The sequence below is a fragment of the Sparus aurata genome, chromosome 8, assembly GCF_900880675.1.
Source record: "Sparus aurata chromosome 8, fSpaAur1.1, whole genome shotgun sequence".
Classification (NCBI taxonomy): Eukaryota; Metazoa; Chordata; class Actinopteri; order Spariformes; family Sparidae; genus Sparus; species Sparus aurata.
In genome coordinates this window covers 4,972,388-4,992,291 of record NC_044194.1, presented here as the reverse complement: position 1 = coordinate 4,992,291, position 19,904 = coordinate 4,972,388, and the positions used below count along the sequence as shown (strand labels likewise).

The 19,904-nt window shown below is 45.3% G+C and overlaps 1 protein-coding gene across 1 annotated transcript in view; it reads left to right on the top strand.

Moving 5' to 3' along the window:
• mrpl23 (mitochondrial ribosomal protein L23) overlaps positions 1-14,613 on the top strand; it is a 35,345-nt gene extending 20,732 nt beyond the window's left edge. Inside the window, exon 5 of the mRNA XM_030426925.1 lies at positions 13,611-14,613. Coding sequence (XP_030282785.1) covers positions 13,611-13,775 — 165 coding nt within the window. The 3' untranslated portion in view covers positions 13,776-14,613. The remainder of the gene's footprint in view (positions 1-13,610) is intronic.
• Positions 14,614-19,904: the final 5,291 nt, after the last annotated feature.

Below are 19,904 nucleotides of genomic sequence, written 5' to 3'. Positions count from 1 at the left end.
CAACGTTTTGCTGCACAGCTTCTCTCCCTGCCTCCCATCCTCCGATCTGTTATTGACTCCTTGTTGCTTAACAATAGACCCTCTAGGGTTCAGTGTATTTATGTGACTGTGTGTATCTGGCTGGTCTGGGAGAGGGTGGTGGTGGCGGTGGCGGTGGTGGAGGAGAGGGGTACAGGATGGGGAGCTGCGAACCCCCCATGATCCCCCCCTCGCTCTCTCTCTCTCCACCTCCCCTCCTCCCGTTCCTGTTCTCCGCTCTGAGCCCCGGCTCTCTGGAGCTGGAGGTGCTGAATCAGGCGGTCGCACAGAGGGGGAAATCTTGCTTATCTGTGTGGAATTTTATTATTTTCAACTATTTGGATCGTGACGGCTCCCACTCTCCTTCCCTCCCTCTTCCTCCTTTCCACCTTGTCACGCAAACACAGGCTTTCCTCGCACAGCCTCGTCCGTCTGTGTGCCGCTCTGCTTCCTTCCCTTCCCCGTGCTGCCTCACCCTTGCTTATCACGCCAATTAACATTTTTAACTTCTGCCACTTTTCTCCCTGTGTGCTCTCTTCTCCTCTGTCTGTCCCATTTTTCTCTTCCACACAGAGCTGGATGATACATCGATATTACAATTGCCATTCACTTCATACCGCTAGTGTGTCTTCTATCTCTCCTGTATGCTAGGTTGCTTTCCAGTAGCCCAGAGTACAGGAAACACTGCATTTCTCAATGTAATTCCAAGCAAGCACACCAGTGAAGATAAGAGGAGTAGACAATGCAGCTATCTGTGAAATTTGAAACTCTACTTTTCACAGCAGAGGGCATCCCCTTATTGTGTTTTACTACTATATATCAGAGCATCCTACCAGAAGCTTTAAAGGATAAGGTCACCCAAAATAAACATTCAGTCATTATCTTCTCACACTCATCCCGAACGTTTCCTCGTCCACACAGCATTTCTGGAGCTTCACAGCAAAACGGCGTTGCAGTATTCTCCTGAACAACTGAAGCAGAAGGGGACTTGTTTTAAAACGTAACAATTGCAGCATAAAAAAACACATAAAAATAGCTCCATACAGTCTGTCCAGTGTTATCCAAGTCTCTGAAAATGCTGAGATCTGAAATTGATTTGAGAAGATGTTATTTACTCCCGCTATAGCTGCTAAGCTGAAATGTGTTAGCGCACACACTGTCTGAAGTGCACAAGCTTAAACGCACGTCGAGGGCGTATATAATGCCTTTTTTAAATCAAATTGGGACCTTGGAGTCTCTGAAGACTTTTATTATACGTACGAGCTCAATGGAGCCATTTTATGTTGTTGTTTTCATGTTATGAGTTGTCAGAATTTTCAAAGTTTCCATCTGCTTCAGTCGTTTAGGACAAAACTGCAACGCTGTTTTGCTGTGAAGTTCAAGAAGTTTTTTTTATGCAATACAAAACTTAAAAACGTATCCTTTTAAGAAATAAGAAAATGATCAATTAGTTCAAGTTCATTTCTTTACCTATTTTCTTTGCATATTAAGTGTCTTTTAAGAAATCACAGCTATTTCCTAACAAAGCAAACAAAGCTGACTTTCGACAAACATTTTTTAGTGCAGTACTCGTACCTGTGTTGAGATTTACAGTCTCTTACAGGGAGACAAACGATGATGACAGTCAAAATATGATACAGTTCTCAAGGCCACATGTAACAGAAAGCCTTATTTACTCCATAACCATGACATCATCATGTTTACTGAGCTCCTACAGGCACTGTGACATTACAGAGACAACATTTTTATCAAATGATTTACTAGATGTAGGAAGAGAAAACTGTAGCATCAGTTTAAAGGGAGAAGCTCATGATTCTCCTTTTTATCCAGAGTCATGCAGCCCCTCTTCCACTTAAATGTGTCTGTCAGCATTCTGGGCGAATAAATCGTAGGAAGGAAAGAAAGTCCTGATACACTAATTAGTGTGTGTACGTTTGTACTGTATGTGTGTGCACACGTGCGAGTATGCTGGTGGTGAGCCTAATAAAAGCAGAAGCTTTTCCTGGCAATCAAGCTCCGCTGAAAGGCCCCCACCATCTTTCTATGTGTCTCCTGATTTGGAAAATTCACTCTGAAGTAAAATCCTGTGTGTGTGTGTGTGTGTGTGTGTGTGTGTGTGTGTGTGTGTGTGTGTGTGTGTGTACGTGTAGGTTTCATAAGAGCTCAGTGGAGAGAGAACATGAATTATAGAGAACCGAGCAGGATTTTAACCATCCGGTTTGGATTCTCACACGCGAACCTTTTTTTGAATGGCTTCAGTCGAAGCTCTCTGTTGTTTCCTTTCTCACACGTTTCGCTCTTAACGTCCAATTCAGTTCCGATGATACGACCTTTAATGACGCGACTGTGCTGCTGATGTGTGGCCACGGCAGATGTTTACTGTTGATTTTTTTATCAAGAGAAGCAGAAGAGAGACAAGTTGGACGGATGTCTCAGAAGCACAACGAGACAGAGATTTAGTGAGTGATGTTCCAACAACGCAGTTCATTTGTTTGAATACATATTTAGATTTGTAGATCTCTTTCTTTCCTTCTCTCTGGATCTCTTTCTCCATCTTTCCTTTTGTCATTTGCGATTGATTCCTACGTTATCTCTCCGTGCATTTCCTCCCACATTTCCTCCAAGTTCCCCTCATTTAGATAGCCATGGCAACACACACATGCACGAGTGCGCATGCTCGTAACCTTTCCTGATTACCCCTGACCTCCTGACCTGTAATGACACAGCTGCCACTTTGATCAGCCAATCAGCATATGGCGCCACCCAGGTTCTCAGCGGGGCTGCCACTGGCCTGATAAAGCCCTCTGATAGGCCCCTGCTGATGCATTTCCTGTTTTGGTATGCTTCCTCGTTTTTTATTTTCTCCAACAGCTGGTCCCCGCATTCCTCAGAGTTGGAAAGGGGGCAGGGGCATTGCCTGGATGTTTATGTTGCATGTGCATGTAGGGGTGAGCTTGTGTATGTGTGTGTGTGTGTGTTTTTGAGGAAGGGTCTAACATTCTCTGTGTGTGTGTGTGTGTGTGTGTGTGTTTGGTAGCCTAGATTGTTGGGTCTGGCCGAGAGGGGGCGGGGTAGATGGAAGGGATGCTTAAGATTGGGGGGGAGGGTACGTGAGGGTTGTTTACATGCGTTGGGGAGAGAAATGGGGTACATCGTGGGGGTTGTGGGGGGTGAATGACATAGATGAAGGGGATAATGACAGTGAACAGCTGTGTGTGTGTTTGTGTGTGTGTGTGTGTGTGTGTGTGTGTGTATATGTGATATGGGGGTGGATAGCTGAGACGGCCAAGGTTTAGGTGTGATTTGGCTTTAAGGCCCAGGGGTTGGGTGGGCGACGGAAAGCCACATGACTCACCGTTTGTTACCCATTATTGCTAATATGGACAGATATGATTGTGTTATTCTTGGCTGTTGCCGTCAGTGTTATTGTTGTCGTTGTTGTCGTTGACCAGTTCATGACCAGATGGATGTAAACGTCTTTGTGGGTGGCTGAGTGTGTACTTAGATGGTGATGATCTTTTCCTGAGAGCTCTGTTACCAGGGTTCAATGTCTCCAGTAGCAGGCTGGGAGCAGACATGCCCAGACATGAAAACTATCACGCACACACACGTGCACACTTTCTCCCTCACACCCCCTGTTTGTCTCTGGGCAGAAGTATTTGCGTGTGTATCACTGGAGGCCCTGCACTGGTGTGTCAGAGGGTCTCTGTGACAGATCTTAAAGTACTCTCAGTTGACACCGAGCAGCTCCCCCCCCTCCCCACCTGCCTGACTCCTGCTCTTTGTCCAACTAAGCACGTGCACACGTAGGCCAGCGATACCACACAAACAAGTCTACATGCATCTTTTTTTTATCACTGTGTGACCACATCAAGAATTGCTTCATTCTTCGTATCTTCCATTAAAATTTGCAGATGAATTATCATCCATTCCAGGTATTAAAGCACGCACTGATGCTCCAGGCCAACTTTCTCTGACTGCCAATAACAAATCTGAAATGATCTCAGTACTCAGATAAGGTTCCGGGTAATACCAAATACCAGTGCTCTGCAAAAACACAGCACACTACAGCAGCGCTGGGTTCGAATCTGACCTGCGACCCTTTGCAGCATGTAATCCCCTCCCTCATCCTGTTACTATAAATCCACGAGAAGGCCAAAAATAATGATACAAAGAATAAAAAAATAATTTGATAATGATGAAGCTGATATTCCTACGTGAACAAACTAATAAATGATCTTGCAGCAGAATGGTCTGCACTGGTTCCCAACTTTGTTTACTCCTTAGATTCTAGCATTTGCAACAGAATCTGATGACATGGCAGTCCAAAAAAGTATAAATATAGCTACCTTTCTGAGGTGAGTTGGTGATTATTTATAATAGTGTATATATATAGAAAACAAGTAGTTTTATGCATACAAGCAGTTTGGATTTCCATGTGCAGGTATACATCTGTGCACACCAAACATTGTCTGTAAACATTGTCCAAAAACACTGTTTGTCTCCGTCATGGGAACCATCACTTTGTAACAGCCATTAGTATGAATGACATGGAGATGCACACAAATATACACTGCTGCAAGCCAAAGCTGACCAAGTTATTCGGCTGTTGCCGGGCTGTGGAGGAGATGTCATTGTAATTGGAGGGAGGGCCAGGGTCATGACCCCGAACCAACCCGCAGCAGGATGCTATTGGTTAGTGGTCTACTCTCACTGCCACTAAATCTGTCTTTGCAGAGGGAGAAGTTTTTCACTCTGCCTTTTCCTCTCAGCTGTTTTTTCTACGTGCTTTTGAGGCTCTCATGTCCTCTCCACAGTTTGACTTCTTCACCTGACTCTGTTTCACCTCGGTGAACTGAGATTAAATGTAATGGAGATTAGTTTGGTTTCCGTCTCTTCAAAAGTGTCTTTCTACTGAATTATTCTCACCTCACAGTGTTTCCTGAGAAAACAGCAGTTCGGTTTTGTTCATGTTTAGATATTGACTTTCGTTACTCCTTCCCCCCTCCCTTCTCTTTACTCTATCTCCATGTCTGTCTCTCGCTACTCTGTTCCTGGAATGGTTTGTACCAGGAGGTCTGGACAGAGGGGCAGAGTATTATGTGTGTGTTTGTGTGTGTGTGTGCATGTGTGCATGTGTTTGTGTGTCAATAAGATAAAGTGAGAGTGAATGTGTGGCCCACCCAGGGGCCTGGCAGCAAGAGCTGTTTACAATCTTCAGGCTACATCTCTTCTCCTCTTCTGCCCTCTTCCATCGTCCTTCCTGCCTCTCCCAGTTTTCTTTTACTGTTTCTTTCTGTGATTGCAGATGAGGGAAGAAAAACACGTAGACATAATACAATACCAGGCTGTGAAACTAAAGAGCAGAGGTCAGCAATATGGGCACAGGATTCTCTGTAGGGATGAGCTGGACGGGTGGATGGACAGAGAAGATCAACAGTTGGAGTGTGTTCACACCAAGCATGTGTGGACGGATAGCCACTGTAAGTCTGTGGCTTTTTTTAGGGCACTTAAATACTACTAAATACTTTAGTGCAAACCCAAGTTTCTTCTTTTTTAGCATTTCAGGGGGGGAGTCGATACTCTGGGTTTATTAGTATACATGAAAGTAAATTCAAACCATGGATGTATTGCATAACGCTGCACCATTGTAATATAATACAAACACTACTTTACATTTATGATAACAAGGCCGAATGATATGGTTAAAGTTGTCATTAAAGGGATATTCCGGTGTAAATTTAATCCATGGTCTAACACACCGTGAAACTGTGTTAGACTCCCTCTCGAGAGATCAAGTTTGCAGACCGCTAGCTAAGGTCATCCTCAGAAATGACCGCACGACAACAATACACTGCAGTAAATGGATCCAAATATAAAACCGCCATCAAAAAGCAACAAATAATGCTCAGAACAGCACCAAACTTCAGCAACAGTACAAATAGGGTCCCAGCAAATATTTCGAGGCATCATGCTCACTACCCGAGAAGCCATCCTTGTTGTGGGGAAGCCCTGTGAGTCGATTACCGAGTGCAGTAGAGTCCCGCAGTAATGATCATTATTGAGCTGCGGGACTCTACTGCACTCGGTAATCGACTCACAGGGCTTCCCCACAACGAGCCTGCAGCTGGAGAGTTGAGTTTTGTTTATATTTTCCGACAAATCCGGCAACAATATCAAATGTTTGATGCCTCGCAATATGTACTGAGACCCTTTTTGTACTGTTGCTGAAGTTTGGTGCTGTTCTGAGCATTATTTGTTGCTTTTTGATGGCGGTTTTATATTTGGATCCATTTACTGCAGTGTATTGTTGTCGTGCGGTCGTTTCTGAGGATGCTAAAACTACGTTAGCTAGCGGTCTGCAAACTTGATCTCTCGAGAGGGACACAGTTTCACGGTGTGTTAGACCATGGATTAAATTTACACCGGAATATCCCTTTAAGTGTTTCCCATATCTATATGCGCTATATCAAAAGGAAAAATGAAAAATCACACAATAGTCATCAAACTGGTGTTCAAAGAAAAGAGCTGTGTCCGCCGTTATTTGTTTGATGGGATTGAACTCTGGAAGTAGTTTGAAATCCTTAATTTGGGCAAAACAAATGTGTTAATAATAATGATACAAGCAGATATTCAGAGCAGTATTATTTCAGAGGAAGTCAAGAGCCATATAGAATTATTCTCCACTTCAAAGTGTGGGCGATATGACCTAAAGTGGTTCTAGTCAGTCAGAATTATTTTACAGCTGGCCGTTTCTTCAGCTTGGATCCAGTAGACGTTACTTTTCGAATATCATTAACTTCAGTGTCTATTATCTCATTGCCAGTTGCACAATGTTCAAGAGTGGCTTGAACATAGATGGATGGATACGTACAGTATGCACCTTTAACCTCAACATGCATCAAAGCATTGTGCCAGAAAAAGTGGGGAAAAGTGTCCAGCAGTGTCAGTTTCCATCATGCTGACCGGAGCTGAAGCCGATTGAAACCCCTGACGACTGCAGAGTTTTGTTTAAGTCAGGGAAGAATATAATTCGAGGCGAACCTGATGGGTCCGTTTCCCAGCCGACGGGGGTCCAATTTATTAAAACGGAGAATGTAATCTGAACTAGCTGCAGGAAACAGCCCCAAAAACATTCTCATAAACATGTTGTCCTTTGTTTGATAATTTCTTCATATGACTTTATGAGTACAGAGAGACGGATGTTGACATCGGATAGTCAGCAGTAACTCATGCTCTGAAAGCGTAGCATAACCAAATGAACCAAGGGCAAACCACAGCCTATAAAGATCACTGCAGTCAGCTTTGTGCTTCTTATCTGTTATATAGACCAGAGATGCTAAATTATGTCAAAGAGTGCAGACATGTCCTCAGTACTTCCTCAGTAAACCTAAAGGAACTGGAATCAGATTTGTTTTTTTACTCTCATGCTCTTTGGCTGCCAAAATCTGTAATCTTACAGGATAACAGGTTGCCAAAACCCTGTCCAATAAACAAGCTACTTGTGAGTCCATCTGACTTTCGTTTACAAGCCCCGGATCACTTGTAATTGGGCAGTGTGAACTTGAATGAACTGAGAAGAAAAAATGCAAAACAAAGTTTGGTTTGGTGTTTGAGACCAAAGAAAAAAAGGTGTGATCACACCTTGTGTTAAGAAATCCACAGTGAAGCTGCTGAGTCCCGTTTGGAGAGTGTAGTAAATGCTCTTCCCTCTGAGCTGAGTTGCTGTTGAGCAAGGCACGTAGAACCTCCTTCAGCTGGTCAAGTGAAGCCGGTTCTGACCGACAGCAAAGAAATGGCGGCTCTCACGACTTCAGGTGTTGATGTGTGTGTCTGCACGTGTTGTTGAGAACGAGCATTATGCCTGCTCGTTCACTGTTTCCCCTAATAAACAGGGTTTACGCACACACACACACACGCAAACACACACACACACACACACATTTATCCCATATACTCAACAGGGGGTTGCCCTCAGCTCTAATTCTGGTAACCTCATCACTGTGGTCTCTCCTTCTGTAGTCTGCCAGGCTCTCCTACCGTGCGGTCAAAATAGATTCTACCACAATGTGAACACCTCTGTCTCTCTCTCACTGCCACACACACACACACACACACACACACACACCCCACCAGTACTCAAGATGTCTCTGAGCTTTGCCACAGTTTACCCCACCACAGTGCCACCGCAGCCGCATGAGCCACAGCCTCATGAGATTTCCCATCGCGTCGTCAACACCTCTCCGTTTCAGCGTGCGGCTCAGATCTGGCCGAACTCGAACGGCGACCGCCAACATCTGGGGTGATTTTTTTTTTTTTTTTATTGACTGCTTTGTGAATGGCTCTATCATCCAAGGCCTTCTGGATTGTTCCTCATCAAATAAAATAAAAAAAAAAAAGGAATATGTAGTTTGTCCAACAGTCTCTGAGGGCCGGTGTGAATGGTTCAGTTTCACATTTTAAGACCACTTAAAGCCTTTTCAGTCTCCGTGACCACATTGAGGAGCTCCTCTGTTCTTTAATTCGGTTAAGTGTGGTCATCCAAGAAGTCAGCGTACTTGGCCCCCACCCCCTCAGTCACATCTTATTTAGCACCACAATAACTCTAGGTGCTCAAGGTTTTAGGAGAACACAAACTAAAGGCTGATCTCGGGGTAGTAAAAGCGCGGTTACAATGCCTTTTTTCTGATGGATTCAATTCTTAAGTTGTCCAGATTATCTGAATGGAAGTCGCCGTTTGACCCCGAGAGTAGTTTTACAGCTGTTAAACAGTCTTCAAAGCAATAAAATGTTGCTCCAAACTTCTTTCATTCCAGAGGACATAAAACCTGATACCATTAAGGCTATTCTGCGGATCGAGGATATTGGAAAATGAAATCAAACCTACTACAATGGGGTTGAGTAATCATCTTTGAAAGCCTCCTTTTGTGTTTTATTTCTGGATTTGTAACATAGTTCTTACTCTGCGCTTACTGTGCAGCCCATTCAGTGGCATTTAAATGCTGATGTGTATCTCATCTGTCACATGTCTGGTCCCTGCAGCTGGTCCTGGTCCAGTTCCAGTCCGGTCGCGTCCCGTATGTTTAAACTCTCAGAGCAGCAGGTTGAATCAGCCTTTTGTGTCCCTCGGTTGCCGACCGTGCCATAATGTTCTATTCAAGCGCCGAGCCACCTTCCTGTTTTCATCAAAGACATTTTAACACATCAAGCCAGAACAACTATGGCTTTTATATTTCATACTTAAATCTCAAGCTTATGAATAATAAAAAGAGTCGACCCCTTCACATTTCTCCCTGTATTGATTTCACATGCATTCCAGGCACTCTGGACACACATTTGTCCATTCTTTCAACATTCTCCTATTTATTTTTCTGCTCTTAAGGGGAAATTATTACACAGACAAACACACACCAGGACTTCTTTCTCTCCCCCCCCTTCTTCCCCTTGCGGCTGTTTTTGAGTTATGACTGCATGCTCAGTTTGTCACAGATCAGAAGCAAAGGTCAATCAGATAGAATACAGTTGTCCTTTGTGTCTCTCTTTCCATCCCCTGCCTGGTCTTCTCTCTTTTCACTCTCGTCTTTCCTTCCATCCCTCTGGGGCTGCAAACGGGATTACTAAGGTTTGTGTGTGACTTTGTCACAGAGGCACATTTGTGTCCTGGAGGCTTTCAACAACTTTATGAATATAACCGCTGTGAAAACAATACGAGGACGCTGAACGTTGTCCCCACTTTGATAGCTGGTACCCAAATTTGACCCACACTGTAAATACTAGAGGTGTGAATCTTCACTGTACATATTGTTTTCACATGGCAGCTTTAAGATGACGCATTTACGGGCTCAACTCTCACAGAGTTGGACGGCAAAGTTGACAGCGCCTCCTCAGATCTTGGCCGACTAGCTGGGCTCGCTGGAACGGTTATTATTTATGGCTGCGGACGTTCGCTTCAGGTGAAAATGGCTAACGTGATTAGTAATTCTATCGGGTCTCGTCCAGTTCGTGCTTCCCAGCGAGGCCATAAAAGCTAACAGAGATGTACGTTTTTGAAAATTACTCGGTGAGGTTTTATTTATCACTCGCAGATGATCTCACATTAGCCTAATGTCAGCCCACAATTCAAAGCATGAGACTTATATTTCGCCGTAACTTTGTGGTCCAGCTGAGGTCGAATGATCGACAATCAACGTAAGCTGTGGACTCTCGATTATTCTCCTTCTCTGCATCGATGCAGAATCTTCCACGTCCGCATTGCGACGCATCTAATAATCGAGATATTTCCGCATCTCTAGTAAATGCACACATTTTGGAACAGAACAAGACACTGAATTAGAGCTTAATTAGGAAACATACACATGACCACAGATGGGGAAAGTGAGACGGGTTGGTCGTGAGTCAATGACAACATTTCCTTTTCCCTCTGCAACCCCCCCCCCCCCAGTGTTTCTCCTTCTTTTCCCATTGAGAGGGAAACTGTGGGTGTAATGGGATGTTCATGTGCGTAAGAGGAGTATGTTTACATCGCTAGCACAGGAGGCCTCGTTCCAGTATTCCTGGATGGCAGCTTGATTCAATTGGGAGCGTGGTGAAGATGATGGCAACGCGAGGGAAAATATCCACGCATTCAATTTGTCGTCTAGGAAGCATTGTAGGCACATAATGCCTGACTGTCTCTCTCCACTTTAGTCCCTTTTGGCCAGACGGCGGTCTTCTCCATAAATCACTCGGTACGCACTCATACACACACACACACACACACACACACACACACACACACACACACACACAAGCAGACAGACAACAGAAAAGATCGTTTTGGCTCGGAGCTTATAGAAACCGAGGGGACGTGGGCTCGGCCTCTGCCGTGTTGCGATGTATATATTTCAGACAAAACTATGAATGCTCGCTGCCAGCACTTTCTCTCGCTGCGGAAATGTGTCCAGCAGACGCTTGACACACGCGTTCACACACACACACACACAGGGTGCGGCCTGCTGCCAACAATAAGACGTGTTTAACGAGTCTCCGAGCTTTGTTGATTCCAATCTCGGGGCTTTGTTGTTTTTGTGAATCGCACTCTCCGAGGTCGGTATTAATCTTCGCCATGTGTATACACAAGGTGTCCAGCGCTGCGCCGTCTAACTGGGAATTGTCATGCGACAACGTTTAGTTCAGGTCGGATGAAGTCTTGTTTGGCTCACTGCTTCATTGTTCATCCCGTTGCCGGGTCTGGTGTTTACAGCGCTGTGGTAGACCCTTCCTCCATCACCCCTGCTTTCCTCTTCCTCCTAACCCAGTCACTTCCTCACATCATCTACCCTCACGCCTCCTCCTCCTCCTCCTCCACCTCCTCCACCTCTTACTCCTGCATCAGACTTGCCTCGGCCTGGTCCAGCATCTGTGTCCTGGATGCTGCGTTCCTCGATGGCAGTGTGCGCGCATGCAGAGAGACACCATTAGTCTTGGCATGGCCACCGGTTTCCAGGTTCCTCCCTGGTGTTTGGCAGCTCTCCGCTCCTGCCTGGGTCTGGCACTCTTGTCTCTCCTCCTGCATCACCACGCTCACTAGAAAAAACCTTGTGTAGTTTGCAATCCAGGCGTTGCCACAAGACAAGAACACAAGAACAGGGTTGCTTTTCTGTTGATTGAAGGTTGTGCATGTTTTGCTGTAGCTGCTCCTCAAAGCTGGTATCAGAGAGTTTAGACTCAAATGGCCAGGTTTTAGAGAGTAACATGAATTCAAGTCTGTGTAAAGTATCGTACCATAATAGTAGTTTCCATAATAGTTGTGTTTTGCTTGTTGCTAGGTGCCTGGTCCTGTCAGCATTGTCAGATCGGACATGTCAGACTTGATTGCAGTATACGTACGTAAACACATCTCAATGCGATTACATCAACGAATCTTTGTAGGCTAAAATGTCTCTCGCCTCCAGGGTGTCTTGATTTTCATTTTAGCTTCAAGATTAGATGCTGAGTTAGAAACACTGGTGGAAGACGGACGACATTCTCCCCAATAAATAGAAAGAAATGTGATGATTGTCTGCTTTTATATACGTCATTTGCAGATTAATTGATAATACAATAACCAGTACTTATAGTGCTAATCAAAAGTATATTATAAGCTTCACCTTTCAGATAAAGTCTCTGCTGTTAACAGAGTCGTCTCATGGAACAAATTTAGGATTCATGGGGACATAAAACTGCACAGTTAAAAACCAATCTGCTGCTATAAAAATCTGTTTTCCTTTTAAACACGGTTAAACTGAAAATGTGAAATAACGTCGGCGTGTCATAACTTACGTGCGTGATAAAGCTCTTACCGGCCAGCCGCTGTTTTTACAAGCTGAAGGAAATAACTCATTTATATCGTCTTTTATTTTGTCACCTTTTTATTTTGGATGTTTTCACGTTCCTACCTGGTTCTTAACGTACCAGCCAAAAGACCAAACACTACATACATGCACCTGAGCGCCCACATTTTGCAACGGCGGGTGTAAACATACAGTAACGACACCCGACACTCCTGCTGTGTGTGTGTGTGTGTGTGTGTGTTGTCTCGGCCAGCTCCATTCTGCATCTTCGGCTGAGCGAGGTTCATGTTGTCTCCCCCCTTTGGGAATTAAACCATGCTATGTGGTAATTATATGCATGTTTCTCTTGGTATTTTGGGGGTTGGAGGCAGACAAAGTAACGTTCACATCAGAGCCAGACCATTCCTTAACGCCTACACACTGACCCCAAACAAAATATTTCACATATTTAAACAGAATAGTTGATGGACAATTGTTATGGAGGCAATTCATTTTTTTTAGTGTCTGGCCTCTGTATGAAATAGGTTATGAGTTACATAATGACATTTGAGTCAAAAGCTCACTTTTTTTTTAAACTTTTGTCAGGATCAGCAGTTTGTTCAGAATCAGAACACTTGTTGGTGCGGTCTCATGTTCAGTTACACGATCTTTTGTGTGAAGTTGAGTCGTTTAAGGACAGCAGTGATTTGGCTCCAGTTGAGACTGATAACAGTGCATTCTTGTTGCCAGGTGTCCATGGGTGAGGCTGAGAGGGATCGGCTATGGATATGTGTGCATGCCTGCACCCACTGACCTGTTATTTTTTTGTGTGTGGGCGTGCAAGCATGCATGTGTGTGTGTGTGTGTGTGTGTGTGTACTGTACTCTACGGTGGGCCTGACACAGACTACTGTTGGGCCAGTGATGCATTAGCCATGGCCAGAGATGGGCTGGTATGGAATAAATAATGGATACCATCCTTTCCCTCTGAATAAATCAAGACCAGAGAAATGGAGAGAGATGAGAGATTAAATGTGGGAGCGAGTTGGAGAAATTGAATGCCAGAGAGAAAGAGGGCGTTTGTGTAACTGGAAGAGGAGTAAAGAGGGAGAAAGGGTGTCCTGAATTCCAAATCAGTATCTCACTTCTGGTCTCTGCAAGGAAAAAAGGATAATGTTGTTGTTGAAGCAAAAGATAAATTAGTTCCTGAGATGATTTTTTGTCGAAAATAGACTAAGCAGGAACAATTGGCTTGTTTTTTTTTTTGCTAATCTTTGTCTTTTTTTTTTCCATCGCACCCCAGGCACAGGGCCAGACGTTCACCTTCCCAGACATCTTCCCGGAAAAGGATCGGACGGCGGCGGAGGGCTCCGTGGAAGAGATGCAGGAGAAGTTCTTAGAGGACGAGAAGCAGAAGCAGAAACCTGACCCCAGGAGAGGAGGGGTCACAGAGTGGTTCGGACTGTGAGACAGCCCACTGACCGGGAACTCTGTGCTCGTTATGTGTGTGCGTGGGTGTTTCATTGGGAACATGTATTGATTTACGACGCGACTGTTGTGATGTCACTTCTATTTCTGTGTAGTAAAGAAGAATGAGCATGTGTGTGAGAGAGACTGGAGACATGTGTTTGGTGTGTGTGTGTGTGTGTGTGTGTGTGAGAGAGAGAGAGGGAGAGAGAGAGTGTGTTTGCGAGGCTTGAGTCCAGTAACTGGAGCCAGAACAGAATCACAGGAGGAGGAGGAGAGTGGCCCGACTCCATCTTTCATGAAACCAGCCCACCGCACAGAATCTCCATCACCTCGGATGACCTCCGCTTCTTCCCCCTCCCACTCGTCCTATCCCACCTCCGTCTCCTGTTCCTCCTCCTCCTCTTCCTCAGCACCTCCTCTCCTCTTTCCTTAGGAGCTTCGTTTCCTCCTCTAATGACCGTCTCCCGCACTCCTCTCCGTTTGACCACGCTGAGGAGAGGTATATTGTGGTATCCCTAGTAGCCCTGACACTCGGCCAGCTGGATCGGACCACCTGGACGACCCACATCCCCTTTTATGAGTTTGCCTCAGATTAATTGACCACTTTAGGTAAACAACAATTGAGATGTTGTTTCAGCAAAGCAACGATATGGAATTTGCTGGAGTGTTTTATTATTTTGTGGTAGCACCTCTTGCCATAACTCTTGAGAGAGGATTTTTACCCGGTGTTTGTGTTTGTGTGTTCGCCTAGCGCGCGGGACTTTGCCAGTGAATCTGTCTAATTGTAAGTGCTGCTGGAAGGAGGACTAATAAACGGTCACTTGTCCAAAAAAGTGCTCTGCCGACTTTTTCTTGTGTTCTCCTCGCCTCATCTCCCACGGCTGCTGCGCTCAACAGCTGGCACTTCGAGACGTTGTTCACCACACAAGCTGGCCCTCTCGCGCGCCAGCGTGGTCTGGTAGCTGTTTTGACAAAGTAATGATCTGTGTTTGAATCGGGCCACCAGAGGACTGAGCTCTCTTACGGTAATAAGGCCCATAAAGGGGAGGGACCTCTCCTGGGCTCGCTCAGACCCTCCATTATGCTGAGAGGCCAAGGTTACAGTAAGTGTCCCCCAGCCGTGACCACTAATGCTGGCTGGCTAATACGAAGGTCCAGCCCCTGACCTCACCCAGCCAACTCCGCTATCACTAAGGAGAATGTCAATATTGATCCTGTTGGCCCATTGTCTGCTGCCTGGAACCACTCGCCCCCTGCGTCGCTATAAAGCAATCTGATTTGGAACATAACAAGCATCCAGTTACACAGCCACTCCATTTCTTTTCAGTCCGACTCACTCTCACTTTTTTTTTATATATTTTCCTCTCTCCCTGCTCCTCCTGTCTCTGTTGCCCAGTCGGGTCCTCCAGAGAAACAGCTGCTAAACCAACAGAGAGGGAGAACGAATTCCTGTTCTCGCGCTCTTCTTGGCCTGAACGGACCCCACACGAAAGTTGGGAAATCAAGTTTTGGTGTTTGCCAAGAAGACAAATCCCGTCCTTGTTCTTCTCCTGGTTACTGTCGCAGGGAAACCCCACGCCTTCAGGTATACACGCTCCTCCTACATACATACTGCAGCCATCTCTGATGTCTTTAAACTGGCACTGAGGTGATATTATAACTCTGTTTAAGGCCTGCTGACAGTTGTGGATATTTACTGTTGGAGACCTTTTTGGACGCCGCTACAATGGAGAGAGATGACAGATTTTTATACTGCAGAGACAGATTGAGGCACACTCATCTGTTGCCCACACGGATAAATGTCTCTTAGTCATTTTAGCTCCGTGAAAAACAAGTACACAAGAACAGCTTATTAACTCATTATGAGAAAAACAACCCGAAAAATCATCCGTGGGCTCGAGAAAACAAATGAAGTCATCGACAGTCGCAGTCAACGAGACGGAGACGCACGAAAGCAACTCGATACTCTCTCGACGGTCTGTTCCACGAGTGATTAAAATGTTTCGGGAAGTTTTGTTTTTCTCGCAATCATTTATATTCTAACTGGAAGCAAAACGTGGAGACGGCATGATTAGATTTTTTTTTTTTTTTTTCTGACCCATGATGATAATTTTGCTGACAAGATAATTTGGGGATATTATTCTAATGAATAAAAACGTAACATAAGCTAAATAAGGAGAGACTTTCATTTTTTTTTTTTTTAAGCGATAACATCTGGGAAGAGACCAGGCCAGCGTTGCGTAGTGTTTTGGACGCGAGTTTCAACAGACGACTGTTTTCACTTTTCAGGGAGAGAACGCGGGTTCGACCTCGGAGCGCTTTATTTACATTAAGACTGATCAGGCGACCCCGGCGCGCTGCGGGAAACTCCTCGATTGTGAGCCGTGGTGATGTGCTGACACGAGACCGATCACGGTGCATCATCCTGACCTGACTGCAGAACATGAAGTGACACCTCGACCTGAGGAGCATCAGGCCTTACCTCAGCTTGATGATACATATATAATGTTTGAACTGATTTGCTGACTCTCCAGTGCACTAAGATGTCCTTGACGAGTGGCGGTTCTTAACCAGTTTTAATAGGGGGGCCAGGTCGGGGCCGGCTTTTTTGTAAGGGGGCACATACAACCCGGAAAAAAGGATAAATCCCTCATTCAGAAAAGGAGTGTTTACAATTTCAGCAATTTTGATTGGGTAGTAAACTGCTGAGACACTTTATTTCTGACTTTCCCTTCAGAACAAAACCATTGCAAGAAATCTGTCATTGTGTTATTAATGTAGACTCCCTGTCAGGGGGCCACAGGGGGGTCCACACTCAAGAGTTACGGGGGCACTGGCCCCTGTTGCCCCCCCCCCAGAACCGCCCCTGCTTGACGTCATATCCAGAAGATGCAGAACAGGTGATCCAGGTGATTCCTTCTACAGAGGCAGTATGTCCGAGTTGGAAAGGGACAGTCGCTCTTCTTCCTTTAGGTTTCTTTCTGGCGTTTTGACAGAGAAGTGACAGGAAATTTCCCACGTACGGTACCATGCTCGGCGTCTTAATTGCTCCGACCAGGACGCACAATGTCGCACAATTACTGGATTAAATAGTTGAAGGAGGAGCCGCGGTTCGTCGCTGCCCAACAGTCACGAAGCAAAGTGCAAATTATTCCCTCATGCAAGTGTTTCTTTATGAATTTTTCCTCACTTTCTCTTTACCGTACCCGTCTGCACTGTAAATATTCTGCAGCAACAACTCCACCGCTGTAAAAAATAACGACCGCTGTATAGCTTCAAAGACCTGAGCTGCATACTCGCCTCCTCTCTCCCATGTTCTCCCCCATGCGTCTCCCTTCTCTTCATACCCAATAAAAAGCTGCATGCACAATGTGTCCCCCCCCCCCCCACACACACACACACAGTCCGAACCCTGTCCATGCAGCTGGCAGCCATTTCCATGTTTGTTAACACAGTGTTCTCCCCGCCTGTCAGATGTCAGATGATGCTGTGTGGCCGGAGTGTGAAAAGGAACCGGAGAGGTATGCGAGCCCGCTGAACATCCTCTTTCAGCTGAACTCGGGATGACTGCGGGCAGATTTATAGGGATCCGTGTGTGCCGAACAAGATGCATCGTATATTGTAATGCACCGCACGTCGTGTAAAGTGCAGAGGGAAGGAGGGAATGCGAGCATGTGCGTGCGAGACGGCAGAAAGCCCAGGGAAAGGATGGAGCGAGAGAGCAGATGGAGGTGAGGGAGGAAAGTGAAGAGGGTGAAGTGAGAGTGAAAAAGAGATGACATCACTGAGAAAATGCTGAGCTGGATTCGAGGGCTACTGGATGAAAGAGGTCCACTCCCACAGTGCACCATCTCTCTCTCTCTCTCTCTCTCTCTCTCTCGTTCTCCCTCTTCTTCCCCCTCTCATGAGACGTACAGTGCAGGTCGTGTTCCCATCCCTACACGGTTAGTTAATGGAAGGGGGGTTGAATATTTTAAACAGCCCTTCACTCGCCTCCTTTTCCCTCCTTACTCCTCTCTCTCCCTCCCTTTTTTTTTCCTTGCTCGGTTGTGCATTAGTCAAGTGCACACATGACCCTGTTCCTGCTACTGCAGTCCACACTTGGAATCTGCATGACATCATGCTGTATTTTTGGGATTAGTGGGATGAGTGGCCGTATAGTGAGTGTCCTCGCTGACTCTCTCTCGCCTCCCCCGGGGGGGCAGATCTCCTCCTTGCTGGCTGTAGTAACTGCCCACTCGTGATGGGAACCTTTCACCTACAGATGCACCGCTGCACCCCGTAGCTGATGGGTTTAGATCAAGCAACGCTGCCGATAAGGTGCGCGTGAGACGGCCGCGCGTGAGAAAGGAAAAAAGAGAGCATCGTATACGTCGTCGTCTGCTTCAGCTCGCGGCAAAAGAAGGTTTAAACTGCGGGCTTTTGTGTTGCATACATTCACACAATTCATCGCCAACTGTCTGTAAAATTACACACACTCATATAGTTGCACAATTACTACCCCTACCAGCCTCTTGCGCGGACGCACACACTCCCACACACTCACACTTGTTTTCACTAAGACAACCGGGGTTGCCTGCTGAGGATTCTGACGGCCTCTCTTGGACTAGCGCCATACACATTCCTCCTTCCCCAGGTTGCCATTGGTTCATCTGAGCTCAGCCAGTGTACTCTGTCACCCCATAAGTGTGTGTGTGTGTGTGTGTGTGTGTGTGTGTGAGCCTATGTACAGTATGTACCCTTACATTAGAGGAAAAAAGAAAAAAAAGAAAAAGAAAAGCCAACATCTTCCGTTTTTCCAAGAACTCTTGCTTACATGCACACGCGCTGACACACATGAACCCTCGCGCTCATGCTTCATAGTAAACCGCTCACACATACATAAAGCGTACCCTGATGTGGCCCCTCGGCGTACACACTCGGTCATACTGTACTCACATCTATACACTTGTTGGCTCAGAGCCAGGAGCAACAACCGGAGGAGGACACTGTAGAAAACATGTGGAGCGCCTGTTTATTGTTGCGTGGATTACAAAGAATCAGTAGGCTGGGCTTTATGAGTCAACACGTCTTTTTTTATTTTGTTGTTTTGTTTTTAATTAGAGAAGGTACGACGGATGAGCTTCTATTGTCAGCAAGATTTCTGTGCAAGTTTCAGCTTTTTCTTAAAAAAATCTAAAAACACGTCCGGTCTTTACGTTGGTGTCGACTGTCGCTCATTGAGAGTCGGCCTCGAAAAGGATCCACGACACGTAGAACGTACATTTCTTTAAATGGCAGCTCAAAACCAGGTTCTTAGGAAAAGCCCGCCATGATGTTCAGAGCTTAATACTGATTTGAGGTGGGGGAGTACTCAGATACCTTTCCTGAAGTAAAAGAAGACCCACCATGCTGTCAAAATACTTGAAAATCTTGCATTTAAGATGAAACGTCATCAGTTTGATCGGACACACATAAAACAAACCCCTCTGTTTTTTCTTTTTGCACTTTAAGCATGTTGCTGATTTTTCTCGCCGGGGGAACCACGAGGACGGGCGAGGGGTTCGCAGGTGAACATCTCTGCAACACGACACCTTAACGTCTTTGACACGACGTCAATATTCTTCCTTTTTCACATTGTGTCCATATTGTAATCGTTGTTGTTCTTTGCTAAAATCCTTACATACTGCACCTTTAAATCTATAAAGATAATCTCATGTTTTCTACGTGAAATCTCGTGTTAGCTGTCAGATACATACAGTCAATTAAAAAAATCTATTTCTGTCACTAATATGTAGTAAAATTGTAGATTAAAATCGTCAAAAACAGAAACAAAAGACCTTAAAATGTTACTTTAGAGCACTTATTTGCCCTTTTTTATGCCATTAACTCTATTCGAAAGCTACTTCCTGGTGACTTTGTGGATAAAAACATCACGCAAGTACATAATACATCAATAATTGACTCATTATGTGGTTTTAAAACAACATTCTAATAAGCACGAGCTAATATGTAAATGTGAATATGAGGCTTTATTGTGGTATTTCTACTTTCGTTAGAGATCTGACCGATCCTCCCACCGCTGTTTGTTTGTAGAATTTGTCAACATCTTGTCCCAGTCTGGTTTGCGTGAACCATCTTATTGCTT